The sequence below is a fragment of the Notolabrus celidotus genome, chromosome 20 (genome assembly GCF_009762535.1).
Source record: "Notolabrus celidotus isolate fNotCel1 chromosome 20, fNotCel1.pri, whole genome shotgun sequence".
Taxonomy (NCBI): domain Eukaryota; kingdom Metazoa; phylum Chordata; class Actinopteri; order Labriformes; family Labridae; genus Notolabrus; species Notolabrus celidotus.
Genome location: NC_048291.1, coordinates 26,963,460 through 26,991,324, shown reverse-complemented (window position 1 = coordinate 26,991,324; position 27,865 = coordinate 26,963,460). Strand labels below are relative to the sequence as shown.

The 27,865-nt window shown below is 42.5% G+C and overlaps 1 protein-coding gene across 1 annotated transcript in view; it reads left to right on the top strand.

Moving 5' to 3' along the window:
- pecam1 (platelet/endothelial cell adhesion molecule 1) overlaps positions 1–27,532 on the top strand; it is a 149,570-nt gene extending 122,038 nt beyond the window's left edge. Inside the window, exons 5-19 of the mRNA XM_034672917.1 lie at positions 10,964–11,066; positions 11,177–11,200; positions 13,620–13,913; positions 15,245–15,541; positions 15,621–15,881; positions 15,968–16,249; positions 16,489–16,788; positions 16,861–17,142; positions 19,825–19,957; positions 20,103–20,170; positions 20,308–20,361; positions 24,332–24,421; positions 24,513–24,569; positions 25,127–25,149; positions 27,264–27,532. Coding sequence (XP_034528808.1) covers positions 10,964–11,066; positions 11,177–11,200; positions 13,620–13,913; positions 15,245–15,541; positions 15,621–15,881; positions 15,968–16,249; positions 16,489–16,788; positions 16,861–17,142; positions 19,825–19,957; positions 20,103–20,170; positions 20,308–20,361; positions 24,332–24,421; positions 24,513–24,569; positions 25,127–25,149; positions 27,264–27,413 — 2,418 coding nt within the window. The 3' untranslated portion in view covers positions 27,414–27,532. The remainder of the gene's footprint in view (positions 1–10,963; positions 11,067–11,176; positions 11,201–13,619; positions 13,914–15,244; positions 15,542–15,620; positions 15,882–15,967; positions 16,250–16,488; positions 16,789–16,860; positions 17,143–19,824; positions 19,958–20,102; positions 20,171–20,307; positions 20,362–24,331; positions 24,422–24,512; positions 24,570–25,126; positions 25,150–27,263) is intronic.
- The last annotated feature ends 333 nt before the right edge of the window (positions 27,533–27,865 follow it).

The window sequence follows — 27,865 nt, the reverse complement described above, 5'->3', positions numbered from 1 at the left end:
GACAGAAGAGCAGTGTGCACAGGTAATCATCTGACACCTACCCTCCACCTTAGCTTCCAGACTTAAAACAAAGACAAATCAAAGAAATAGTCACGAGTTAATGGTCTTGTTTGCTTTTTAGATCATAAAGAAACATCATTTTTAATTTCAGTCTGTTTCGTAACCAGCTAAAAACTTCTCACAGGAGCTTTAAAATTGCCTACTGTTGCTTTAAATTCAACCACTGTAAACAATCTCACTCTAACACGTTTGCAGCTCCCTTAAATATTTCAGGATGTTTTGCAAAACCTATTTTCTTTCCATTTACTGAGAGAAAAAACACTTCACATGTATTTATGTTTATTGTTGGTGTTGCATGAATTTAAAGAAAGTGTAGAGTATCTAATTGGCACCCTGAGGTCACTCGTGGGAGCATGTTTGGGCTGGTTTGCAGTAAATACAGAATTAGAGCCGCACTTCTTCCTCTTGCTTCTTTCCTTTCCTCCATTTCAGCAGTTTGATTGACTTGTTTTGCACGAGGAGAGACAGTTAGAAGTCCTCTTCAGTTTGTCCTCCACTAAAATAAAAACAAGCACCTAAGAATCTTAATGTGATTTGTCACTATTTAGTTTGCCAAGAAGCCGCAGAGGGCAACTCTGCGCCTGGAATCATCCATTTTAACTTAATTTTCTCCCACATTTTCTCCAGCTAATTAGTGTTCCTCCCATTTGAGACACATTGTTCTGCTTTAAAGGCCAGCTCCAGCAGAATTATGCAATGCTCCATGCTAACACGCTATAATAAATGACTTCCTCCACACTCCTCTTTTACTTTACAGGCACTTCCCACCAACTGTGTCTCTCCTGTGTGCTGGTATTTCCTTGTTAAAATGAGTTCTTATTGACATTTACTGAGAAAATAAGCAAAAATGTCAAGCCGTGCACCTCCAATAGTGTTCCTATCTGTGTTTGAAGAGTGGTTTTGTGTTCAAGAGGAGAAAAACTCCTGAAAGTTTGAGGGCTTTTTTTTACCAATTTGCAGCCTGAAACATTTCAGTATTCCTGATGTCGGCTGTGCCATGAAGACAGCAAGTCTGTAAAGCTCTCTGTCACACTCAGGCTTCTCTCTCTCCTCACGCACGCAGACACACACACACACACACACACACACACACACACACACACACACACACACACATTAACAAATTTCAAGAGTCAGAGTCAGAAGGGAACTGTCTCTGTTTGACACTAAAGGCGCTTTTCAACTGGAGGAACTTTACCCCTGAACTACGTGTGTTTCGACTGGTGGACCCAGGGTCTAAATTTAGTTCAGGGGTAGTTAATCTCCCCGCTAAAAAGCCCCTGCTTCGAGGGTAGTACTTTTCAAAGGTCCCAGGACTTTTGGGCGGCGGGCCCTGCAATGCTGAACGTGTCTGATTGGTAGATTAACCTGCAGTGTTTTTATTCCTCCCTCCGTCCACAATAACATCAAACACATCTGTGATTCTCTTGATTTCTCTTTCTTTCATTAGTTTTTATTTGTTCTATCTTTTTTGTATGTGTGTGTACTTTTCAAAAGAAGAAGCTGTGATTCTCTTGATTTAGCAGCTTGTAACAGTAGTCTTCTCTCAGCCCACCGTGAATGCGTCTCTCCTCCCGGTGTTCCGGTTTTAAAAGTGACCCTGTGAACTGGAGACCTTCAGCTGAACGTGTCAGTGTTTGTGGAGTTTACACAGCTGTTGAAACACAGAGGGAGTTCCTGGGAATGCAAACTAGTTTAGTTTTTATTAAGATTTCAAAATATCCTCATCAGATATTTAATGATCGTCTAAAGACGTTTATGAGGGATGCATCCGGCTGAGAGTCTCCAGTTAACACGGTCGCTGTTTAAACCAAAACACCGGCCGATCTCTGCGATCACGGCTTTTTGAGTTCAAAAGGATTTTAAAGCCGTGTTGAAACGTCTTTGCTACTCGCGCTTATCTCCTCTCACGTGTTGATTCAGTGAATCCATCTGTGATGAAATATAGCACCATCTAAAACAGACCAGCTGAGTCTCTTCATGCTAACAGGCTAACTGTTGTGTTGCTCATAATGATACCTGCCTGTCCGTCTGCTTCTATGGTGTCATCTGTGATGAATAGCATTCCTCTTTGTTTTACTGCCCTCTACTGGTCTGGTGGTGTAGTGCATTTACTTTTTTTTTCTCCATACATCACTGGCCTGATTTGCATAATCTACCCGGGACTTCAGCCCGCGGTCGAAACGCAGACAACAATGGGGGCACAGGAACCTTTTAGTCAGGGGAAAGTAGATCTGGGGGCTAAAAGACCACAGAACTCTTGGTTGAAATGCACCTTTCCACCAAGACCCTGCAAGACCCTTCCAAGCATGCTCTGCACTCCTGAAAATCTCCAGCTTGCCCTTGTGCTTGCATGTGTGATGCCAAACAGCCGCATTTTTCATCCTGTTTTTAAGCAGATGTTTTCCTGCCAGCCTCCTGGTACCATGCCCATGAGAAGTCAGGGAGAGTTGATGTATGAACGTAAGAGGTAATGGTCTCATTCAATCACAGAGGGCAGAGTGAGGACACTATTCAGTTAGTTTCGCTGCTTTCCACACTTTTCTGCTCACCTCAGCTGTGTGTGTTTCTCTTCTGCCTGTTGTTGGAAATGTTCTCATGCATTCACAGAAACAGCCACCGTTACAGCGACATGCCTCCTCCTCCTCTGGCATGCACTACCCAGCTGTCCTCCCTCACCTTAACCAAATTAAGTGGTCGAGTTGTGAGAGCACGTCTGACACAGATAACAGCAATTCTTGGAATTAACGGGCCTAATTGTCCCTGTCTTGTGTGGTCTTTCAGGTCAGAGCAGGGTGTTCCCAAGGGAGGGCCCGGGGTGCATGAGAAAACACCTGCTTCATACCACCCCTGCATAAACTGGGCCACCCCAGTGAAAGAAGTCTGAATATGTCCCTGGTTTCGAGCACTGACAGCCTGCCAGCATGACTGATCGTGAGCCTCCTCTCTTCCTCCAGCTCTCCTCTTGACTTCCCTGTGTCAGCACTTTACCTTCAACATGAACCAGCATCCGTCTCATGATGTACGAGAACCTAAAGAAAGCTTCTCCTCTCTGGAGAGCGTCTGCTCTGAAGAGCTATTTAGAGCTTTTTCCTCACCAGCGCTCGCACCGCTCTTTCCTGAGGCTGCTCATCGACACATTCCCCGTCTGACTCTTCACCGCTCTCCAAATGTTTAACTCAAACAAGACTAACTTTTAGTCTGATTGTGGAACGTCTGCAGAGATACAGCACTCGCTTCTCTTTATAAATCCCCAAGCCTGTCCTTCATTAGACTACATAATGCATGCTGAGCAGTGTAGCAGAATCTGTATAATGTAAACAATTATTACTGCCAGCTGTTAACCCAAAGGCCCGGGGATTAGATGTGATTATCCACATTACGTGTCCAAATCAGATCATATGGTCATGGGCTTCTACGGGGAAATACTGTATAAAGATCAAATGTTCACAAAGTGCATCATTATAGAAAAAACTGGTTTCTGAAGAGGAGATCTGAAGCCAGGGGAGGTTCCAGGGGTTGGGCTATGGGGTGGCTGGCCCCCCTTTAAAGTCTGATTGGCAACCCTTTAGTGCAAGAAAATCCTCTTCACAATTCAGTGTCTCCTTAATTAGAAGTTTAAATCATGACTTTGAGCAAACATCTTAATTTAGGCCTTCTTTTTTTAAATTTCTATAAATGCATTTCACCGTTTGAGCGTTCAAACACTTAATACTGACCCTGCAGAAGACAGTACCCCAGTTAGGCCATCCCTGTCAAAACAGGTCTAGCTCCGCCCCCTTCTGAAGCCCAAAGATGGTGGTCACCATATTGGAAATGCAAACTCTAATCACCCCACAGCTAATCTAGAAAACATTGATGATGGGGGGCATAGCCTTGCTGCACAGACCTGTCAATCAAATCAGCCACGCCCCTAATTATGCAGCATTATACAAAGCCAATCAAAATGTCTCAGCTCTAAAATAAAGTCATAGAGATCAAAACTTTTTTTGCATCAGGCTGCAAAGAGGCTAAATTCTGCTTTAAAGTTGGGAATTAAATATAGACTCGAATGGAGTTTGGCTCACTTACAGGGCTAGCCCCCAGTGGACACTCAAGGAACTGCAGTGTTTTTGCATTAGCTTAATTTTTTAGCAAAAGATGTTTCATGCAAAAACTACTTGATAAGCAAGAATAGAGGTTGAAGACATCTAACAGCTGATAGTTAGCCACACTTTAATGTTTATGTTTATAGAGAGAAGTAAAAAGTGTGATCAGTTTCAGGAGGTCCTTAAGGACGACGTATGACCAAAGCCTGCTGCAGCACTGGTGCACATTAATGCTCAAACCTCAATCAGAAACCTGACACCAAACATCCTGTCTCTGGTTTACAGATTCTGAATTTGAATGCAGAATCTAATAATAATGATTAAAATCTGCAACACTCTCAGATCTTTTTTTTTTCCCTGCCTAACGAGCCAAAGAAAAATCTGTTTCATAAGAGCTGACAGAGTTCACAAGGCAATTAGGTTTCAAGCTCTGTGAGCCTGCATAATAGATGTACACAGTCACACAGGACCTGCAGCTGATCAGCATCCCTGCAGTGCTCTGCTCAAGGACACTTCACCGGGGTGGATCTCATGTCAAAAAAAGGAGGGAGTGAAAATGAATTAGGCTCATGTTCAAACCAGCATGTGAACACAGGAGGTCTTGGATGCAGGTTTTTGGTGTGCAGCGAGCACACAGCAGGCCCCCCAGAACAATCACCCCCCGTGGTACTTGAGATGGAGCTGTCCGCACAAAGCACGCCGTGATACATGTGCTGCATCAGGGAGCGACAAGTGCACAGAGAAGAGCGCTGATGCACACATCCCTGAGAACTCACAGCTAATGTTCTGCAGTTTGGAACAGCGAGCATGGCTTTCCTCTGTCCCCCCCTTCTGCTCCATACCAGGACCTGGAGCTTTGTCTGACACTGCCCAGTAATCCTGAGAGGGGTCAATGTAGAGGACCAGTCACCTCCAAGATCATCTATTACTGATTCAGGAGACATGAGAGGGAGAGAGAGTCCGTTATGAGACCTATTTAGGAAAAAAACAGGTTTTAAAATAAAATACAGCATGCACAAAGGATAAAAATAACAAAGAAGCAGGGAAAAGAATGAATTAAGAGTGAATAAATATGCAGAACAGAGCAGTCATGATAGTTGGAGAGGTAAAGGTGGAGTTGAGGTTTGTCCTGCACAGGTAGCCTCAAAGCTTTGCCCTGTAGCAACACGCTCCCTGCCCACTGCAGGCCGTTGCGCCAGCGGCACAAACAACCCCCGTGTCATCCCTCATCAACAGCGACCCAACCTGGGTCATGCAACCTGCTCGCTACGAGGCACAGAAGCCCTCTGGAGACACAGCTGGCTGCACTCTGTCACAACACACCAAGCCGGAGAGGAGAAGATGGAGAGCGGCTTTGTAGAGTCAACATTTGCCTGTGTGTGCGGAGGTCAGTCAGATAGATGTACAAACACAGAGAGGGGCAAAGATGGAGGCCTGTCTTGGCTTGAAGCGGCTTTGAGTTTGTTCACATCCAGCACATTTTTTATTTGCTCAACATCAGAGAAACTCAGAGAAGTGGCAGAATATTAAAGGTGACATATCATGCAAAATGGACTTTTTAAAGGTTCTCTACCTGAAATATGTGTCCCTGTCTACAAACCCCCCGAAAATGAAAAGAATCCATTCTGCCCCTGTTCTGATTTCTCCACCTTTCTGTAAATGTGTGTGAAACCAGCCGTTTCAGTTTTCAGTGTTTTTCATACGTCACAACGCCATCCGGTCTGTAACAGGAAGTCAGAGCTCGGAGCTTGTTCAGCCCATAGACTGTATAAAATACAACTCAACCCCTCCTCCGTTTTTCATTCCCTGCACACATGTGTGCTAACAAGAAGCTTAGGAGGGAGGCATGCTAGTTGTAGGCTGTCTTAATAAACACAAAGGTCGGTTTGACTCCCCACGTCTGCAGATTTGAAGATCTAGTGGATGATTTTTAGTTTTCATGGAAAGTGCTAAGGCTAGTTAGCATAGCCACATAGCTACATGTTGGTAGCTGTGTACCAAGACACACGTAGACATGCTGACAAATAAAACAACAGGAAACACTAAATCTGTGACCAATGGTTCAGAAAGGTCCTGCTGCAGGCGCCTCTCCGTCAGGATCAGATTCTGGATCAGATTCACAGGGTTGAAGTAACGCGGGTCTGTGAGCAGCCGTGTATATTCAGCCAACATGTAAACATTAGATCAACGTGCTGGACAGCCGAGGCGACATCCACTTCCTGAGGGGGCGTGGTCAGAGAGCTCATTCTCATTTAAAGGCACAGACACAGAAAACAGCCTGTTCTGAGCAGGGCTGAAAAAGAGGGGTTTACAGGCAGACCAAAATCTGATTTCAAAGAGTTTTTATGAGCATAAACTTTAAAGACATGTTTTGGGGACCTCTTAGACCAATATATGTTGATGAAAAAGAGTGTAATATGTCACCTTTAAAATGGAAATGATCACAAACATCAGCTTAAGCATCAGGTAGTCAATTCAGACTCCATCGTCAGGTATGATTCCGATTAACTTGTTTGTCTAATAAATGTTAGTCTCAGTAATGTTACTGTGTCCAGATGCCAGGTTTCTATCCATCCATTAAGAAATGCACTTCCTTGCATTGGACACTTGAGGCATCATCTGTTCTCTATAGATCCAATAACACCAATCACACCTGAAGTAGAAAGAGGCGTAACCCAGAATAAAATACCCAGTGAAACCCAGATTTCTTCCCTTGTCTGAGGTTGAAATGTTGGTGCATGTAGTCACAGATGGAACACTTGGCTCAGGTGCACCTCCTCTCGATTGGTTTCTTGTATTTGAGTAAGTCTTCCAATCTGCATCTCTTCACACCATGACCGTGGAGGCTCAGTTTCATACAAAGAATCACACTGATTGCTTATAATTAGGCCTTCAGAGCAGAATCCCATTTCCCGTCTCTGTCTGTGTCTTCCAATGGTCTGTTTTATTACTCAGAGACATTTCCCATAGGTCCACATAAAGCAGCAGTCTAAATGAGGTTTTCACTCATTTCCTCATTCTCTTCTCTTTACACAGTAACGTCCTTTTTTCCCCACACAGACACCAATAAGCACAAACTTGTAAACATAACTCTTTCTGCCAGTAAACTTGGTGGTATTCCCACATCTCATTTTTCTAATTCTGTCTCATCATCCCAGTTTCACACAGCGTTCACAATCGAACATGACCCAGACTATCCACTCTATCAGGGCTCCCCCTCCTTTCTGGAAGCAACCAACAGGACTTCTTCCTCATTTCTAAAGGAGGATGCTCTCCCAACAAAAGAACCAGGACTTTCAGGCTAACGGCCAAATTCCACCAGATCCGTCTGTGGACACAGATCTGGTGGAAGTCCCGTGTTAGTAGGACCAATCAATCAATTGACATCGCAAGGCTCACATGAAATTCTCTTCACCTTTGGAAGGTATCACCCCTGAAGCATGGATCCTTTGAGGGGGTAAATAAAGTCCCTGAAACTCTCTTTGGACTCTAGTTCCTGCAGCTGAAGCGTAACAAATTCCTTAAAAAGTTCCTGCTCAGCGGGGAGTGTTTTTTGCAGTTGAAACGCAGCTATAGCTACATGCATCAACCTTATCCTGTAATAAATCACCCAGCTGTGATTCAAACAGGTTGAGATGAGAAAAAGACGGATAATTAGCTCATTCTGGTTGAAATTAGTGCCAGGTTTGGTGTGTGTATGTTTGGGGAATCAACTGAACAAGAGCTCATGCATATCATGGTTTTAATACGCCGTGATCCATTCACAGTGTGCAGCAGAGCCAGAACCTTGTTTGGCAGCCTGAAAAGAGTACTGGCAGTGCAGAGCTCAGGGCACGGACATCAATCACACAGCTGCCCAGGACACACTCAGAACTGAAGGTGTGGATGCTACTAGCATGGTACCGCCATCAATCACTCCCTGCAGAGCATCACACTCACACAGTCATGGAAATACAGTGAACACATGCAGGTCTTTTCCAGCGCCGAGGACATCCTGGAGATTCAGCCAGATAGTAAGAAGTCTTTAAAACTAACCTCTGAAGAATCTTTAACCGAAGTTCATTCAGAGGAAATAAGGTGAGCAGATTTTGACTGAGAGCTCAGGCATGATGGGCTGTGAGGGTCAATCTGTTTAATGCAAAATTGTCTGTTAGTGGAAATAACCAAAAGCTACCACGGTTGAAAGGCCGCTCACACTCAGACCTATCTGAGTCATAGACCGTTTAAAACCTGGACTTTTCTGAAGAGGTGATATGGAGCTCAATGATGGTGGTCGCCATTTTGGAAATGAGGACTGAACCTAACTTTCAACCAATCTTGAAACAACAAAGAGGCGGAGCAGGAATGGGCCTTAAGCCTTCTGACACACAGCTGCAATATGTCGACTTGTCAATCAATGCAACCACGTCTCATAATATGCAAAAATGCAAACTGTAGCTTTAATGCATGCATTAGAGATGCATTATCACAAAACTCATCAAATGTTTTTCATACCAGGTCCCAAACATGTTTATTTCTGCTGTTTCAATTGACATTTTAACATTGGACCCAATGGGAGTTCATTGGCTTTTGCAGCCAGCCTCATGTGGACACTTGAGGAACTGCAGGTTTGGTATTTATTTTTTTAATTTCTTAAAAGAACTCAACTTAACTTCATTTATATAGCATCATTTAAAAAATGTAAACATGCAGCCCAAAGTGCTTCACAAAATAACAGAGAGACAGAAAACAGCAACAATGGTAAAATTATATAAGGCATGATTATAAATGAAATACTAAAGTATAAAATAGAATCAATGCAGTAAAATTAACAAAATAAGTAAGAATGGAAAGAAAAGTTAAAAATAAGGTAGCTTTAACAAGACCAGATGAATGCAAGAAATAGATAGATCAATAAATAATTAAATAAGATAAATAAATGTTAAAGCAATGATTCTAATAATAATGCAGTCCAAGGCTAAAGATAAATTACTCCAAATGAAAAGCTAGATGAAAAAGTTAAGTCTTAAATTTACTTTTGAAAGTAAATAACTGTGACTCATGGTAAGGACAGAAACCTGCCATCTTCAGTTACTCAAACCACATGACTCATCCCAATCAAGGCTCTTGGGTCTCTTGGGGTGCATCATGTTGAAATAGATTAAACCACACATGACTCTTTAAAGGTGCGTCATGTTCCTGATCGAGCTCAGCATGCATGATTCAAACTCCAGAACAAACTGAGAATAACTGCTCTTCAGATTTAAACCTTCACCAGAAGCTTCCCGGCTTATCGTGCTAACAATGCCAATTAATACTTTCATTGACAGAGGGATTAACATGCTGCAGGGAGACTCTGAGCGGATACATGTGTAACGTGAGGGTTCAGTGTGGTGGTTGGATCTGTCTTGTTAAAAAGAAACCTCAGGATAGAGATGGATAACTTTCTTTTGCAGCACTTTTACCATGCACACTTATTTTAAGCGTCACAACAACAACAACAATACTTCCTTGTTCCAAATCACACAGCACTGTGTGAGCCAATCACAAGGCAGAGGACTCAGCTTACGTTTTTAACTTTATACACGCTTTAATAGCCTAAGCAGACTTATTCTAACTTGCAAAAATCATAATTTGCTCTGTCAGTTTGTGCTGGAGCAACACTCTCATCTGTAGCTCTGCAGGATGAAATGCAGCTCTGCACGGCCAGATCAGAACATGAAGCTCAGATAGAGACCACCACAAGCATCATGCAGATACAGCTCCAGCACAGACAGACCCTCTCAGTTTCACATTTCTCTTCTTATTCTTTAGCAGCTCTTAGTGGCCGTGTGAAGGACTGCAGGCTGCTGCACACTTGAATCTTGAATACAAACATCTTCTGATGCAAATGTAATTGCATGTAAATATCAAAACTATAGTGCACAGGTTGTGAAAGTATAACTGCATGTTGTCGTATCAGTATTCCACTTTTACCTGCGTACTGTGGGGGAAATATTAAACAGAGTGATGTCGCCCCAGAGAGCTGCAATTAGCTCAAGGCTTTATATTTGTAAGAGGAACACGTTCATGAAAATAACAATAACATAAGATTGATCTACACCTGTGAAACAACAACACCGGCCTCCTTAGGCTTAATTTTCTCATCAACTGCTATGACGACGACATGATGCTTTAATTTGATATTTCCTGTTTGTTATTCTCAGTGCCAAACACATTTCCTCATCATCTGAGGGTGAAGCTTGTTACTGAGATCCATGTTTGTTTCATAATTAATTCAGTTTAATCTCAGTGTTTTAACTTGAGCTACCTGATGGTGCAGGGTGAGAGGACAGAGGATGTTTTGATGGATATATTTAATAAGGTATGACGACCCAGCAGGAATCCCTGAAGTTCAGTCAAGAAATATTCACAATTTTAAAGGTTAAAGGTGTGAAGGCCTGCAGCTTTTAGGTTCTTGCATCATCCCTAATGTGCCTGTTGTGAAAGAGCAACACTTCAGTATCTAACAGTAACAAACACAGTTGTAGAACACCTTGTTTATTGAGCTTAAATCACTGAAAACACAGTCTAAGTGGATCCATAATGAAGGCCAGCATTGGCGGTTTCATCAAGACTCTCTCTGACATTAAACTCCATGTCTCCTTCCTCCTGCACCCTTATAAAAACATAACAAATGCTTGATTCCTGAGGAAGTAACAGCCATTTCCTGGTCCATCAAGCAGCATAAGGAGCGTGTGTGATAAGACAAGGAACCACACCACTCCAGCCACGGTCCACCTCTCACTTCCTTTGTCCCTCCTCTGCTTCTTCTGACTGCCCCTCTGTCTCCTCAGCTTTCTGCATTTCACCCTCAGAGCAGAGACCCACCATCACTCAGGATGGAGCCCGGACCCTCCAGACTGCTGCCTGTGCTTCTCACCGGCTTCCTGAGCCTCTGTAAGGACCCGCCGCCGTGTGCTGCTTCAGGAGCAGAGTTTGTTTATCCTGTTAAACTTAACGTTCCAATCCTCACTTTACTCTGTGTCTCTGCTTTCCTCCAAACACAGGGCTGTGTGCCAGAGGACAGTCGTGTAAGTATCACCACATTACACTCTTAATTTGACTCTTGTTTAATAATTAGTCTGGCGTCTTGTAGTTCCTCCACAGATGAGACAGTTTCAGGTTATCCAGTCCTTGTTTCACACAAGAGGGATATTTATATCTCACAGAGTTATTTTTTGCAGGAGAGGGGCATTGTATCACACACTCCTGGCCTCGTTGATCATTCAAAGCATTAGTGAGATCTATTGAAGATATTTTTAGTTGTCAAAGGTGAAGCTGACTAATCTTTCAAAGGAGCGAGAATGAACTTTCAAACATCGATTTGAAGTGATATGCTAATTACTTCTTGTTTTCTTTTGGGCATCTTTAGCTCTTATAAGAGGCTAATGAGGTAGATTCTGAAAGAAATAACACATAACTTAAAGGAAAGCCTTTATCTGTAATCACTCTGAAGCCAACTGTTGTTTAGCTTAGCTTAGCTTAGCTTGGCATAAACATGTGGAAAAAAGGGTGAGCTTGTGTCAAATCCAAAACCACCTTTCAGCTCCTTTAATCTGAGGTCTTGAGAGGTTGAGGTCTGCAGGGTCGCCACCTTGGATTAGTGAAGAAAAGGGAGAGCTCAGCCTCTATTACCAGTTCAGACTGACCAAATGAACATCTAATTCGGACATAGGACACTGGTGAGCTCTGCCGCTGCAATCTTGTATTCTTCTGGTGAACCATTTTTGGTCATAAAGTTACAATGGCCACCTGTTTCTGTTTGATTCAACAGCTTGATGCTTTTTTGTTTCTGCATGGATTTCCAAAGCCCTTCATGTTTTACAGAGATTTTAGCCGAACACAAAACGCATGTGGCGGGAAAATTGTCTCCCTTGGTCGGCTGTACCCGTTCAAACTCAGACAGTGTCGCCCAGTCAGGGTTGTAACTAGTATATGGTTTTGTTCTAGCTTGTGTCTTGCATGTATTTGCTCCATCTCCTTCCTTGTCAGTCGTCTCTCCTCCCATTTCAAATGGAGACGCCAAAAGTTGGTGAAAAGAAGACCTCAGCGCTGAGTACGTCGGTCACTTCAGCGTTCTGTCTCTCTTCGGTCAAGTGTCCCTCCCAGTGTGCGCGTGTGACATACGCAATACACAATTTTAAATCGCCGCAGAAGCACAGGGGACATTTCTAGACTTCAGAACGAAGGAAATCAAATCAGGTTTTTGCATTTACCCCAAAAAACAGGACAACTTGTGTCCCAGGAGATATTTTTATTTTCCCGGGACAGCTGGGGAAAGAAGAGAGAACAATTCTGGGAAAAACAGGACGGGTGGAAACTCTAGGTCTGACACGACTTGAGGTTAGCCTAGCTTAACATAGCTTAGCCTAAGAAGTGAAAAAAAGCGGGAAACAGAAAGCTTGTTTCAGGTCGCAAAACACTTTTCAGCTCCTTTAATCTGAGGTCTTGAGAGGTGGAGGTCTGACATGACATGAGATTAGCCTAGCTTAACTTAGCTTAGCTTGAGAAGCGAAAAAGAGCGGGAAACAGGAAGCTTGTGTTAACCTAAAGTTAGCAAAACCACATCCAGAGCTCCTTTCTTTCTTATCGTGAGGTTGTGAGACATTAGTTAAAATCTAAGAAAGAACTACAGCTACATAAAATGCTGTAAAAAAGTTAGCTATCAATCCAACACTGCTTTTTTCATTAGATAAAGATAAAAAGAAGAGCTGAAGATACAAGCTTTTCATGTGTCATAGTCAAGCTAGCTGTTCGCCAGTGTTTTGCATCTTTATGCTAAGCTAAGCACCTCTAATTGTAGCTTCAAATTCAGCATATATACCTGATGAATGGATGTATTTTCATGTCTATCTCATGGCCGTAAAGGAAAGTTAGCTTATTTCCTTGAATGTCAAACATTCCTTCTCCATTCATTTGAACCCTTGTTTTCCCGCTCTTTTCACCAAGCTAGCAGCCTCACAAGAAAGCTAACATATTGACTTACAGGCTCATCAATAATGTAAAAAAAACAGGCTGAACTTCCTCCCTCTAAACACAGTCAGTCACTGCCTCTTTCGATCCCAGCACAAACTAACAGCAGCGCCTCAAAGATCCAGACCACTTGATTGTTTGGTTGCTGTTGTGGCGGCTAACACTGAGTTGTTGTTGCTCGGGGAGAGCAGGAGCTGGGATAAATCAACAGCACTCTCCCTGGGGGCCGGACAGGGTCAGACACTGTTTGTTGAAGCTTTTTTCCTTCCTTTAGCAGCTCCTGCTTACTGAGGCTGGAGGCCGGGGAGGAGCGCCTTCCTTTACCTTTATTGTGGAGGGAATAATGGACCCTGACCCTTGTATTATATTCCTGCCTCAGCCTCTGATGTTGACTTTCACAATAACAAAACATCAAGTCCTCACAATGTGTGTTTTTCTAATCCATTTACATGTTTCTGTTACATTTTGAACCCACAGCGTACACGATAGACACTGTGGGACTCACAGTCCTACCTGGCAGCACCGTTCAAAGCGGGACACCAGTGACCTTACGCTGTCAGGTCAGCGTCAGTCATGACAACATCCCAGACCTGACGCATACGTTCCTGATCACGCGTGATGACATCCCCGTTCACACGTCCACCACCACAGAGGACTCAGTGGAGTATGAGCTGAACCCGGCCAGGGCGGCCGACTCTGGGAGTTATGAATGTCGAGTCACCGTGAAGGGCAAGAACAAAGCCAGCTTCAGCCAAAAACTGGACGTCACAGGTAACGCTGGGAGGGACATATACGCGTCATGAATTTGAGTTTTGTTTGCTGTTATTGTTTTCTCTTCCACATGGGACGTGAAACCATAGACTGTATAGTAAATGGATGTAGTATCCGTGACGTCACCCATCTGTTTCTGAAGCTCTGTTTTGAGGTCAATCGGCAGCCATATTGCTGCTGTAAAGAGGCGGGCTTTGAGCCTCCTAGCCAACAGCTACAGTGTTCCCGCCTGTCAATCAAGTCAGCTGTGCCTCTCATTGGAAGACTTGTATTCTAAATATCTGCAAATTGCCACGTTAGAAAAAAATTCACCCCCCTACAGTGTGTGCTGATCGAGAAATGATCTATCCAGACTACACTCGTCTTTTGAACCAGGCTGTAAACATGTTTATTTCTGCTGTAAAGATCGTCTCTTTTGAATTGGTGTGTATGTGGTTTCCTGTACTTCTGGAGCCAGCCTCAAGCGGATCCTCAATGAACTGCAGTTTTTAGAAATTCCACATTGGACTCATATTTTTAGACCAGAGGTTGCCGCTTGCGTGAAACATGACAAATTTGATAATATAGGAGAAAATCTGCACGGGGGGGGGGGGCGCTGGTGGCCTAGCGGTCTAAGCCCCCCATGTGCAGAGGCTACAGTCCTCATCACTCTTCAGCCGTCCTGTCAAGGAAAGGCAAAAATGCCCCAAAATATAACTTTAAAAAAGGAAACTCTGCAGAGCTCTTTGAAAAAGGGGACTATAGATTAGACTATAGTCTACTTACATGTCTGTTAACTGCATGCTGTAGCAATAAGCCGTCATGTGAGGTCAGAATGTAGGCTTTCTTATGGTACAGTCCAGCAAAATCAAAGACCTCTTGTTTTGACCTCTTTTGACCTCTTTGGGCGGCAGTAGCTCAGTCCATAGGGACTTGGCTTGGGAACCAAAGGGTCGCCGGTTCGAGTCCCAGCATGGATGAAGTTTGGCAAGTGGACTGGTGACTGCTGGTTCAATGGCCTGGGCACTGCCGAGGTGCCCTTGAGCAAGGCACCGAACCCCCAACTGCTTGGGTTGCGCTGATTGATGGCAGTATCCTCACTCTTACATCTCTCCTAAAGTGCATGTCCACTGCATGTGTGTGTGCACGATTGTATGTATATATACCAAAAAACTGTGCGTGTAGCATGACCAAAAAACAACACAAGTGAAAAAATGTAATTTTCTCCATGGGGATTAATAAAGTACGTTTCTTCTTCTTCTTCTTTCTTCTTTTTGTTCTATCAGAAGAAACATACATTTAAAGAGTGATGTCCTCCATGTTTCTGTCCTGTTGGTCTTTCCCCCTCTCAGGCCTGCAGACTCCAGTCCTGTACCTGAATAAGACCAAGCCCTACGAGAATGAAGAATTTACGGCCACATGCAGCGCTCCAGAGGAGAAAGGGCCGCTCTCTTTCCGTTTTTTCCAAAGATCAAGGGACGGACACTCTAAGAAAATTAAGCAACCGGCGCCCTCCTGGAACTCCTCAGAGACCATGTTGGTCCTGAGGGCGGTCGGAGACAGCATCCTGTACTGTGACTATGAGATCAACCTGGTTTCTGAGTCCAGACGCTCCAACAGCAGCAACGAGGTTCAAGTGATCGTCAGAGGTGATTAGAAAAGAGAAACAGTGTCATGAAGAAAGGATTTACTGGAGAGGGGTGTGTGATTGTGACTTATATCTTGCAGGTCTCTACATTTCCCCGACTGTGAATGTTCTGCCCTCCTCGACTGTCTACGAGGGGGACATACTGGAGGTGGTCTGCAGAGTTAAGAGTGAGCTTAAAAACATTGAAGTTTTCCTGACGAAGGACAGGAAGATCCTGATGCAGGCTCCGGTCAGCCTGAGTCACCGCTTCACAGCACAGGAAAGCGACTCTGGGGAGCTCGTGTGCAAGGCCGAGTGGGGCAATGTCCAAAAGGAGACATATCTGTCAATCACTGTCAAAGGCAAGGACAGCATACTCTGTTTCTGACACGTCTTTTCAGATATGAAGTGCCCCCCTTTATCTGAAGTCTCCTGTCTCACTTCACAGAGCTGTTTTCAACGCCGACCCTGACTCTGGATCCCGTGGATCTGTTTGAGGGAGATCGCTTCAAACTGTCCTGCTCCGTCTCCATTAATGCTCCTGAGAGGATCACCAATCAGAGCGTGATGTACTCCTTCTACAAAGATAACTTCAAGCTCACGAGTGGAGAGACGTTCATTTCTGTGGCACACCCTCAAAAGAACGGGAACTACACGTGTAAAGCCCAGGCCGCTTCTCATACGCGCAGCTTTGTCAAAGAAAGCAAAAAACTTGTTGTTAAAGCAAAAGGTGAGCCCCTCTTCCTGCATGTCATTACCTCCACTCCCTCTCTCCTTTCTCCTGCTCTATCCACTGTCCCATCCTCTCCACATAAAGTCTAAACAGAGAAGGAAAGCACACAAGTAGATACAAAGATTAGAATACAAACATGATATGAGGAGTTCAGTGAGGCAGCCGTCTGAGACTTTAAGTTGTTTATGTTTTTCTCTTTCCTCATCTGACTGACCGGCTGATTATCTCATCCCCAGTTCCTGTTTCTAAACCGACGCTGAGTGTGGTGGGGGGAACGCTGGTGTTGGGGAAACCCTTCCAGCTGATCTGTCACAGTGACAAAGGCACCTTACCGATTGACTTCACCTTGAACGGCCCTAAAAGGCTGCCCGAGGGCAAAGCTGTGAGAAAGCCTGGAGAACAGGCCGTCTTTGACTGTGCAGCCATCTACAAGCAGACAGACCTCAACAACTTCATCTGCCACGCCAAGAACAGTCAGAAAAGACCTGCAGAGGTCGGGTTAGGGCAGCAGCTGCTACGCACAACCAACATCATAGGTGTGTTTGATGCAGGAGTCATTGCAACACTCAAAGTGAGCACAGGTTTAACATGCATTTCATTCTCTGCAGAGCCGGTCTCAGATCCTGTGTTGACCATGCTTCCCAGCAGCGGGGATGTCTCTGAGGGGCAGGACCTGACTCTCTCCTGCTCCGTGCAGAGAGGCACTCCCCCCGTCAGCTTCACCTGGTATCACATCGGAAGAGAGGCCCCCCTCGGTTTCCAGGTCCCCAAGAAACTGGAGGGATCCTTCAGGATCAAGAATGTCAAAGGAGAGGACCGAGGAGGATACTTCTGTGAGAGCAGCAACCCTGCAAACGAAACCAAACGCAGTCGGACTGTCACGATCGGAGGTGTGTTTCCTTTTGAGGGTCATGCTCAGAGATGCTTTCTTGATTCTGCACCTTTTTCTAGACCAATATTAGAAAATGTAGACGGACAGAATATTTAGTCCTTTATGAAAACATGTTTATATTCAACTTCTTCCAATACCACTTTGGTCCTGCATTCAAAGCGTGCACAGTTCCTGATCAACACTGCAAAAAACTCAAAACTATGCAAGTGTTCTGGTACAAAGAAACCTTATCGGACTTCATATAAGCCACATTAATCTAACAAATCCAGAAACCTTTCTTATTTAAAGATATTAGACATCAAAAATCAGTCCTGAATTGCTTAAAAATTCTGCCACTGGGGAAAGAAAAATGTACTTCTGAACTTTCTAGAATTAAGACTTAATTCTAGATCTAAGAAACTTGCCCCATTGGAACATATTTTTTACTCATTTTAAGGATTTCAGACCTCATTTTTGGCATGTAAGATCTCAAAATAAGTCATTTCCAGGTTTCAGGTTCAGGTGACTTTATTTGTACCCGTAGGTAAATTTGTTTTGCAGCCAGTGAGATATCAAACCATAACATACAGAATTTACAAAACAGATGTAACATGAAAGAACACATAGGGGTGAAAGCAGACTACTTTAAAAGTGCTCTAAATTCCATGTATAAGGCATATCAGAAAACAAACTACCAATAAAAACGATTAAAATCATTTGAATTAATAACTCCAGTTTGTGCCAGTGTCAGAAGATCTGGACTCCAGACTTAAAATTAGAATTTTGAGTCTCTATGTGCAAAGAAATGTGGCTTAGATTAAGTCTGATGAGATTTGTTTACTAAAAATAAGACACAAACACTTGCTTAGTTTTGGGGGTTTTGCAGTAAACGCTCCATTTGCAACATAACTTATTTACCTCATCCCATTTAAATTAAAAACAAGACAGCAGCTGCTCACAAAGAAGAAAACAAAATACAAAATGTACACATTTTACATTCTTTCCTGACAGCCTGCGTACTGTGAGGATCTTAAATCACGTCCCAGTATTGAACTGTTTATTATAGATAAGATAAATATGGGGTATCTCACCAACCTTGATCATTTTACACTCATGCTACACTGAGACTGTAACTTCATTGAGGGTGATGTTAAGTGGGAATTGGACAAATGCTAACAAAAGCTGCTAACAGCCAGCTAACTCATTTCAAATAGCTTACACTAATAATGAATAATGAATAATCAAGAACTTCAACTAGCTATCAGCAGTTGTTGCTACTGTTAGCTAGCTACAAGTTGTAAAGAGCTAATAGCCTGATTTGATAGCCAACATTACTGTTAGCTAACTACAGGTTTTAAAGAGCTAATAGCAAGATTTGATAGCCAACATTACTGTTAGCTAACTACAGGTTTTAAAGAGCTAATAGCAAGATTTGATAGCCAACATTACTGTTAGCTAGCTACAGGTTTTAAAGAGCTAATAGCAAGATTTGATAGCCAACATTACTGTTAGCTAGCTACATGTTTTAAAGAGCTAATAGCAAGATTTGATAGCCAACATTACTGTTAGCTAGCTACAGGTTTTAAAGAGCTAATAGCATGATTTGATAGCCAACATTACTGTTAGCTAGCTACAGGTTTTAAAGAGCTAATAGCAAGATTTGATAGCCAACATTACTGTTAGCTAGCTGCAGGTTTTAAAGAGCTAATAGCATGATTTGATAGTCAACATTACTGTTAGCTAGCTACAACTTGTAAAGAGCTAATAGCCTGATTTGATAGCCAACATTACTGTTAGTTAGCTGATAGTAATTTTAGATGAAAGTTATGTTAACTATGAATTGGAAAAATGCTAACATAAGCTGCTAACCGTAAGTTTAAATACCTTACAGTAATTTAAGTTACAGTAATGTCGGCTAGCTATCAATTGTAGATAACTAACAGTATGCTAACTAGCTAACTGGAAACTTAGAAGATTAACATTTATGTCAATACTCTTGAATACTAACGTTAGCCAATGTTACAACATTATGAAAGGTTTCATCTGAAAGCTGCTGTTGGTAGTCGTGATATAAACACTCAACCAATCAGGACAGAGGGTTGGGGAGTAGCTCTGATTGGTCTGTGATAACGGGAACGAGGGGAATAATAACACAGCTTGATACAGAGGCATTGGAAAACTCACTTACAGATGAGTACTGATGGGTATTATGACCTTTTCTCCAAACCAAGCAGGAAAAAAAAGTACAGTTTTTTACACCATTCCTACCAACAGCAGCTTTAAGTGACGTGAGAATAAAAATGGCTGCCATGTGATCACGGTGGATTAGCCTGCTCTGAATGAAGCTGCTTTATTTTAATGCAGAGTCTACTTTAGGATTTGAGTGAAGGTGAGCGTAAAAGGACAATAACCTCTCCGGGAAGCAGGTTCATGATTATGTATGACTCAGCGTTTATGAGAACACCTTTATATAATTGAGCTATAATGAGTTTTAAGTGTCCTGAGGCACAACATTAAAGTGTTCAGTAGAATAATAGATACTTTACATTTGGAGTTGGTGCTGTAGTTTGAATTTATTCACACTTTTGCATCCTGCTAACACATTTATATTCGAACAAAGTGAGAGAGACTGATCTGGTGGTTTTTCTAATGAATGAAAAATATTGTTAATGCTAACATTTATATTTGTGGTTCTCTGCAGTGAAGATGGCCGGCTGGAAGAAAGGTCTAATCGGAGTGTTCTGCCTCCTGCTCCTTCTCGCCTTGATCCTCGTTGTGGTCTTCAGGAAACGCCTCATTCATTTTAAGAGGAAGAGAACCGCTGAGCTCTCAGTGTGAGTTAAACACTCTCCTTATCTTACTGGAAATCTGTGTTTTAAGGGAGACATAGTGAGAGTAACAAGAGCAGGGAGTGTAACAACGCCTTTAGAGCTTCCTGTTTTAAGAAGCTGATTGTGTTTTGTGTCCACCTCGTCGTAGGAAGTCAGCCGGCACCAAAGTGGAGCGGCTGAGCCTCACCCAGGCCGAGGTCAACCAGGCTGCAAACGGTACTGATACCAATACTGGACCACAGAATCTGCTGAAGTGAACTCAGTTAAACATTGAACCTTGAAGATTGTTGAGCATCACAGCAGTTTGGTTCATTCAGTAACTGAGACCTGTTCTGGTTTTGCTCTTTTTGCAGTGACTCCGGGCATTATGGGAAAAAATGTGTGGAGTGAACGTGAATCAGTCTCAGGTGAGTGGAGGATTTCTTATTGTTGTCAGCTGATCATACTGTATCAGACATGGATGGATGAGGCTCTGTATTTGTCTTTAATATCTGGTCATCAGAAGTTTGTGAGGGACTATTTTCAGCTGCGGATTGATACATATTTGATGCACTAGAGCAGGGGTTCTCAAACTTTTCAGCCCGCGACCCCCAAAATATAGGTGCCAAAGACTTTTGACCCCCACTGTCCCTCAGAGTGATTTAATGTGTCTTCATTTAACTGGTCTGCAGAACATGACCCTACCTATATGAGCATGTGTCTGTGTTTCCTGTGCCGTTATGAATGAACCTGCTGCTACTGATGCTTTAGATAATTAACTGTTCACTAACCCTAAACTTAGGAGTCATCAGGAAACAAAGAAAGGCAGAAAACTCATTACATTTTCTAATTTCAAGGTTTTATTTCAAATTTAGCGACTCTTTTTGTCCATAGTTTTTAATATAATGGGTAAAATTTACTATTTAGATGACTTAAAAAAATTAAACATTCTGGAAGACATCTCACGACCCCTCATTTGTGTCCCGACCCACACTTTGGGAACCCTTGTACTAGAGGATACTAACTGCAGAAGGATTATTTTTGAGATAACCTCTAAGTTAAGGAACATTTCTTTGGTCTGCTGCATATCTCCAAATGTGCTTTAATAGATTTTGGACAGCAATGATCGAGGATGTTTGGCCTCTTCTTCAAAACCTTTCATCCAAGGAATAATGAGAGCCTCATCTTGTACATATAACTCATTTTACTGGACAATTTCTGCATTAACCCAAATTAATAAACTGCTTCTCGTTCCCTGAAATATGTCTGAAAAGGTTGGATCACTTCAGATTCAGGGATAAGTCAAGTCAAGTCAAACTTTATTTATAAAGCACATTTAAAATGACCTCAGTTGACCAAAGTGCTGTACAGTTATTAAAATACAATATAATCATCACAATATAACAATAAATAAAAACAATAAAAGAATAGTAAGAGCTCAATTTAGGATTAGTAACTAAATGTCAATAATCAACATGTCATACAGCACCACTTATCTGTCACGTGAGTTGTTAATGTGGCTCCGCCTTCTTTCCAAAACAACACACACAAACTGCACAGTTAGAAATATACGGCTGAAGTGTGCTTCCTGAGAAGACTCCAGTCCAGGTTCTTTTTTTTTATATTTTACTGAAAGTTTTTTGTCAATTCAAAATAGAAAATACATGCAAAACTTTCAGCTTTTGTCCCAGCTCCCTTTACTTGGAACGACTCACAGAAGCAAAATGAACCCGTCTCACTGGGGGATTTTAAGGTGATGCTAAACCACCTGGAGGTAGACACACTGGGCTGCAGGAGTTCTACCTGATGTATTTATGATGCTGGTTTATTTGGACAATCATTGTGTTGTTTTATTCTGTTATGACTTGTGTTTAAATGTCCTCAAAATGTTGTGTATTATGTTTTTGTATATGTGGCTGCTCTGTCAGACACTCTGTAAACTCTGCTGCTGCCTATCTTAGCCAGGATGCTGTAGAAAAGAGATTTCAATCTCAATGAGTTTTTAATTTCCTGGTAAGATAAAGGTAAAATAAACCGCTTCGACCAATCAGAGGCGAGGGTTGACTGCAGGCTTAAATGCCTGCTACACTGGCATGGCGTGACACAGAGAACACAGTTGTGCAAAAGTTGCACAAATTAACCGACATCTGAGGTGGCGTTATGAAGCCTTTTTAAGACATACAGCAGAGACACAAAACAAGAGTCACAGAGCAGAGAAATATGATGACATAGAGCAGGGGTGTCAAACATGCGGCCCGCCGGCCAAAACCGGCCCGCTAGAGGTTCCAATCCGGCCCTCCGGATGACTTTGCAAAGGGAAAAAATTACAGAGAAGTCAGAAACTGCAAATTTTCAATAAAGTAACTTCTATTTCAAATTTGTCCAACAATCAAACGACTGACAGAGCGCACCTGAACAACACTCCGGTACTTTTTATTTCTCAAAGTGAGGAAAAATAATATTTGCAGTTTGCATAATCCGGTGGAAATTCATAGACTTTTTGGACCCCTGCATACAACACTGTCCAGTAAGCAAACTGTTCATGCTGGTGCTGGGGGGGGGGGTCCATAAAAGTCAACTTTACCTGTAAACGTACACTCTGTGTGTCAGATGAATAGGAAACCTGTGTGCTCAGTGTGTTTGCAGCAGATTTCAGTGCTTATAGAATATCATATTCAGCCCCACTTTGAGACTCATCATGGAGAAAAACACAACAGCTGTTTTTGTAAAAAAAAAAAAGGTAATTCATTGAATGTGAACATTTTCAGAATGTACTTTAACTTTAGGGGTTAGGGTTAGGGTTAGTTTTTGTTATTCATAGGTTATTATCTTATGATTTTACAGTTCCGGCCCACTTGAGATCAAATTGGGCTGAATGTGGCCCCTGAACTGAAATGAGTTTGACATCCCTGACATAGAGCGTTATGTTGGAGCATAAAAAGATCTGAAAATGCACTTATAAGCCTAAAACATGCATCGCAAGAGGCTGCAGGTTATATTTGATACTTTAAATGTGTTTGTTTGATCATTTCTGCTCATAAGAATATGTTTCTTTGGTGCTTTTTTTTTTTAACAATATTTTTATTGGTTTTCAATAAGAACATAGAGAAAACATCACCGCATACCACACACAAAATAAAATACAAGCAGCCTTCACTGCATACACACAAACACACACACAAATAATAATACAAATAAATTAAGAAAAATAGAATCAAATTGTCACACTCAATAGCTTTACAGATAAGTATAATCTAATGTTGCCTGAGAAAGTCCGTTAAGGATGCCCACACCTCTTCAAATGCTTGCATTTTAACCCCTAATTACATAGGTTAACTTTTCACGTGTAACACACATTGCCATCTCTCTAATCCAAGATCGGTAGAGCAGGGGTGTCAAACATGCGGCCCGCGGGCCAAAACCGGCCCGCCAGAGGTTGCAATCCGGCCCACGGAACGACTTTGCAAAGTGAAAAAATTACAGATTAGATTAGATTAACTGCAAATTTTCAATAAAAGTAACTACTATTTTAAATTTGTCCTCTGAGGGTCGCATACAATCATAGTGCTGATGGAGCGCACCTGAACAGCACTTTTTCCTGGGACTTTTTTCTCAAAGTGAGAAAATAGATGACTTGCTGTTTGCATAATCCGGTTGAGATTCATTAAGTCTTTTTAGAGCACTATAAGATGATCCACTAACTACTAACACTAGCACAACACCCCTGCATACAACACTGTCCAGCAAGCAAACAGTTCCTTTCGGAGCTGAGGGGTCCAGGATAGCCAGCTTTACCTTCTTCATTATTATAATCTCTCTGTTCTTTTGCAGTAAAAATGACACTCTGTGTGTCAGGTGAATTGATAACTTGTTTGGTGTGTTTGCAGCAGGTTTCAGTGCTTAAAGAGTAAAATGTTCTGCCCCACTATGAGACTCATCATGGAGAACTGTTTTTGTAGAAAGATAGTTGATTACATTTTCAGCACATACTTGTACTATTTTGCACTAAAACAAAGGGAAAAATGTAAAGTTGTCGTTATTTATAGGTTATTATGTTATGATTTTACTGGTCCGGCCCACTTCAGATCAACTTGGGCTGTGTGTGGCCCCTTAACTGAAATGAGTTTGACACCCCTGGTGTAGAGGATACTTAAGTCTCTCTCCAAGATAGAGCAATCATCATCAGAGTCTCACACTTCCAGTTAACAGGAAAGCAATTAGGGTATATTCCTAAAATACAAAGTTTTGCTACACAGGGTCCCTGAATACCTGTGATTTTACTTAGAGTGCAGGCAACCATTTTCCAAAAAGCTACCAGCTTAAGACATTCCCATACACAACAAATCAAAGGTGCATTTATAAAGATATGATGTATTTGAAGTTTGCTTTGTGCTGCAGAGTCAGATGACCAGAACAGTGTGACCTCTCCAGAGAAGCAGGAGCCTCGATACACCGAGGTGCCGACCAGAGAAGAGGATCCTGAGAAAGGTGGGCCTGTGTTTGAGTTTTTAACATTTCCTGTTCCAACATAAAACACTCATTCTGATTTTAACAGCTCCTTTTGTATCTGTTCTAAAAGCTCCCGTGGAAAAGGTCACAAACACGTTGAACAACGCAGTCCGCAACTCCACACAAGGTAGGACTCTAACACATCCTGCTCTTTCATTCCCCTCTCACGTCACACGGGGGGAGAAACCAGGCCGCTCACTAACGTTTGAAAAAAAAGGAAAATAGCACAGGAAACAGGATCAGCTCCGACTGTAAACATCTGCATTGTTAGGGAAAGAATGTCCCGTTAAAACAGAAGGCCCAGTCGCCAGGTGTCCACTTCCTGCTTTCGTCAGCGGAAACTTCCTGTCCGAACAATAAGAGCCGAGCGGTTCGTACATACGTTAAGACTTTGAGTTAAACACGCTCCATTGTTTGATACTCACAGGGGAAACTCGGAGCATTGTTGAGTCATTTAGTCCTAATAACTCCCAACAGTTTAAATGTCAGCTGTATTTATTAACAAAGACGCAGAAGAAGAAACAAAACACAGAATCACAGGAGGGTTTTGTTTTTGCTCTTTGGGTGTGAGAGTGTGTGTGACGGGTTTGGTTTAAGTTTCCTGAGATGTTCAATCTGCTCTCCTTTAATCCTCTCCCTCTCCTCCTGTTTCCTGAGTGTGTCCTCTGCTTTTTATTTCTGCAGGTGTTCCAGAGCAGACTGACAGTGTGAGTAGAAAACACACATAATGCATGCAAAACACACTCCACACACACACACACACACTCTCTGAATGTGCTGTCTTTGCTCAGAGAGAATGAAACCCAGTGGAGTTTGTTTTCATTGTTTAGTTTTTTGCAGCAAGGTATCTAAAAATATCAACACTTGCTCTCCTTATATATTCATTTATATAGTTTCCAAAAATATCTATGCACCCATGATTTGTGCAGGACATTGTTGTGCTTCTATTTAGAGATTAGGTCAGTGCATAGTTTAGGAGAAGGTTGAGGAGGAAGTGAGGGAAGAGAGAGCTCATGTGTGGCTCTTCTATGTGATTAACTTAAAGCTAGGGTTGGTAGCATAGACTGTATAAAATATGGACGTAGTATCCGTGATGTCACCCATCTGTTCCTGAACGCTGTTTTGAAGCAAATCGACGGCAGCAGCCATATTGGAAATGCGGAACTCAACTAGGCAGAGTGTGACGTAGTGTGAGTCTCTTAGCCAATGGCTGTGTGTTCCCGACCGGGAGTCACGTCAGTCATGTCCTTATTTGGGCAAAACTCATAATCTTAATATCTTCTGAACCGTCACGTTAGAAAAAAAATTCACCCCCCGTACAGTGTGTGCCATTAGAGAGATTAGCTTTGTAGGGCCAAGCCGTTTTCTGAACCAGGCTGTAAACATGTTTATTAATGCTGCAAAGATCGTCTTTTTCCCATTCATGTCTATGTGGTTTCCGGTGTTTCTGCAGCCAGCCTCAAGCGGATTTTCGATGTATTGCAGTTTATAGCACTGCCGCATTGGCTTCATCGTTTGAGACCGGAGTTAACCGCTTGGTTGGTAGTCTCGGAAAACCAGCATGAATTTGAATGTAGCATTTCCTCAGGACTCCGTCTAACCCCTCCCCTCCTCCCTCGGAGCTTCTCCAAAACCTACGCAGAGGCCTACGCACGTAGCTGACGTGCACCTCCTCCAAAATGTAACTCCCCGTAGAGCCGACGCGGACCGCAAGCCCTGTGATTGGTCCGCTCGGCGGCTTTGTATTTCCCGCATTTACAACACTTCCGGGATCCCGGACATCGGCCGTGTATTTCATCTCCTCCTCTCTATTCTTCATGTAATCATGTCTGTATGATAAACAACAACATGTATCAGCTGTAGATTAACATATCATGCTCTGAACCGCTGTGGAAGAGGAAACAGAGATCGTAGCGGGGCCAGAAGCAGGCGACCGGCTATCAGAGAGATCACACTGCCCTCTAGTGTTTCGGCGGTGAATTGCTGCGCGACACGGACACATCGACGCACAAGTATGTGGGGCTCATGTCCGCGTCAGCCCCTGCTGCATAGGGGAGACGCAGAAGTATAAATCAGCCTTTAATGTTTTCCCAGGTTTACTCCGGCTGTAGATAGCAGCTTTTTTTCACTCTTTTTTAGGAACACATCATGTAATGATTACCATCAGGACATAAAGATCATTTTAACCAGTATAACAAAAAGTGGATCTAAATCTGATTACCAACCCCAGCTTTAATGAATATCAACGAGTCAGTGTGCAAAAGTATTTACAAGCAAAACAAACATAAGAGAGTTATGTCAATCAATCAATCAAGCTTTATTTATATAGCACATTTCATACAAATCAAATGCAACCCAAAGAGCTTTACAGTGATTGAAAAACAAGAAAGAAGCAGAGGTAAAACAATGGCAAGACATATTAGGGGAAGATAATATATATAAAAATAAAAATATAATAAAATAGAGACTAATGCACACCAACAATGAAATATGTGTTATACAAAATAAGTTAAAGCATACAAATAGTTTTTAAAAGTGTAAAGGTAAGAGTTGAAATTAAAACTAAGGCTAAAAATATCAATAAAAACTGAGTAGATAAATAAAATTAGAACAATATAACAGTTAAAATTACTAAAAGCAGCATTTAAATCAATGTTACAGTAAAAGGTAAGTAATTAAAAAGATTTCTTGTCCTTATTAACTGGAAATATTCTGCACAAACATTTATGCAACCAAAACATTTTCCTTTGCTTTTTCAGAGGAGTCAGTCTTTGTGTTTTCTTCACTCAGGCCTCATTTTAAAGATCTTGTCCTTTATCAGCAGGGGTCAGTGGAGTACGCTCAGCTGAATCATGACGCCAATCATCACAGCGACCACGCCAACCACGACGAACACAGTGTCCAAGATGAGCACACAGACGCACCGGACAGCAGCTCTGAGAACACAGACGCCCCGACACCAGACTCTTAGTATTTATTCTCTTATTTATCAGACTTTGAGCTCAAAGCAGGCATGTTCTTTTGTATTTTGTAACACCTCCTCACTGTAAACTCACTCTGAAGCAGGAATAAAATATTTTTGTGAAGTGATGTGTGTGTTTCTTCTTCTCTGTGAGACAGAGAGAGGAAGTGTGTGAGAGGAAGAGACAGTGACAGCAGTGATCTGAGGAGGAAGAGGGGTCTGTGTGTGTCCCCTCGTCTCTGCTGTGTTGCAGTTCTCTGTTTGACCACTAGAGGGCAGACTCCAGGCTGTGCTGCATAGATGGAAGCTTAGTGCCATCTGGCTGCGATCCGGCTCACTGTGCCGTCAGTGTATCAGTGTCACTTTCCATGATCTAAGTTTTAATGAAGTGATGTAACGCTCAGATGTGTTCAGAAGGTAAATCTCCTGTTGATCCTGATTACAGCAGCAGAGGAGGTCGA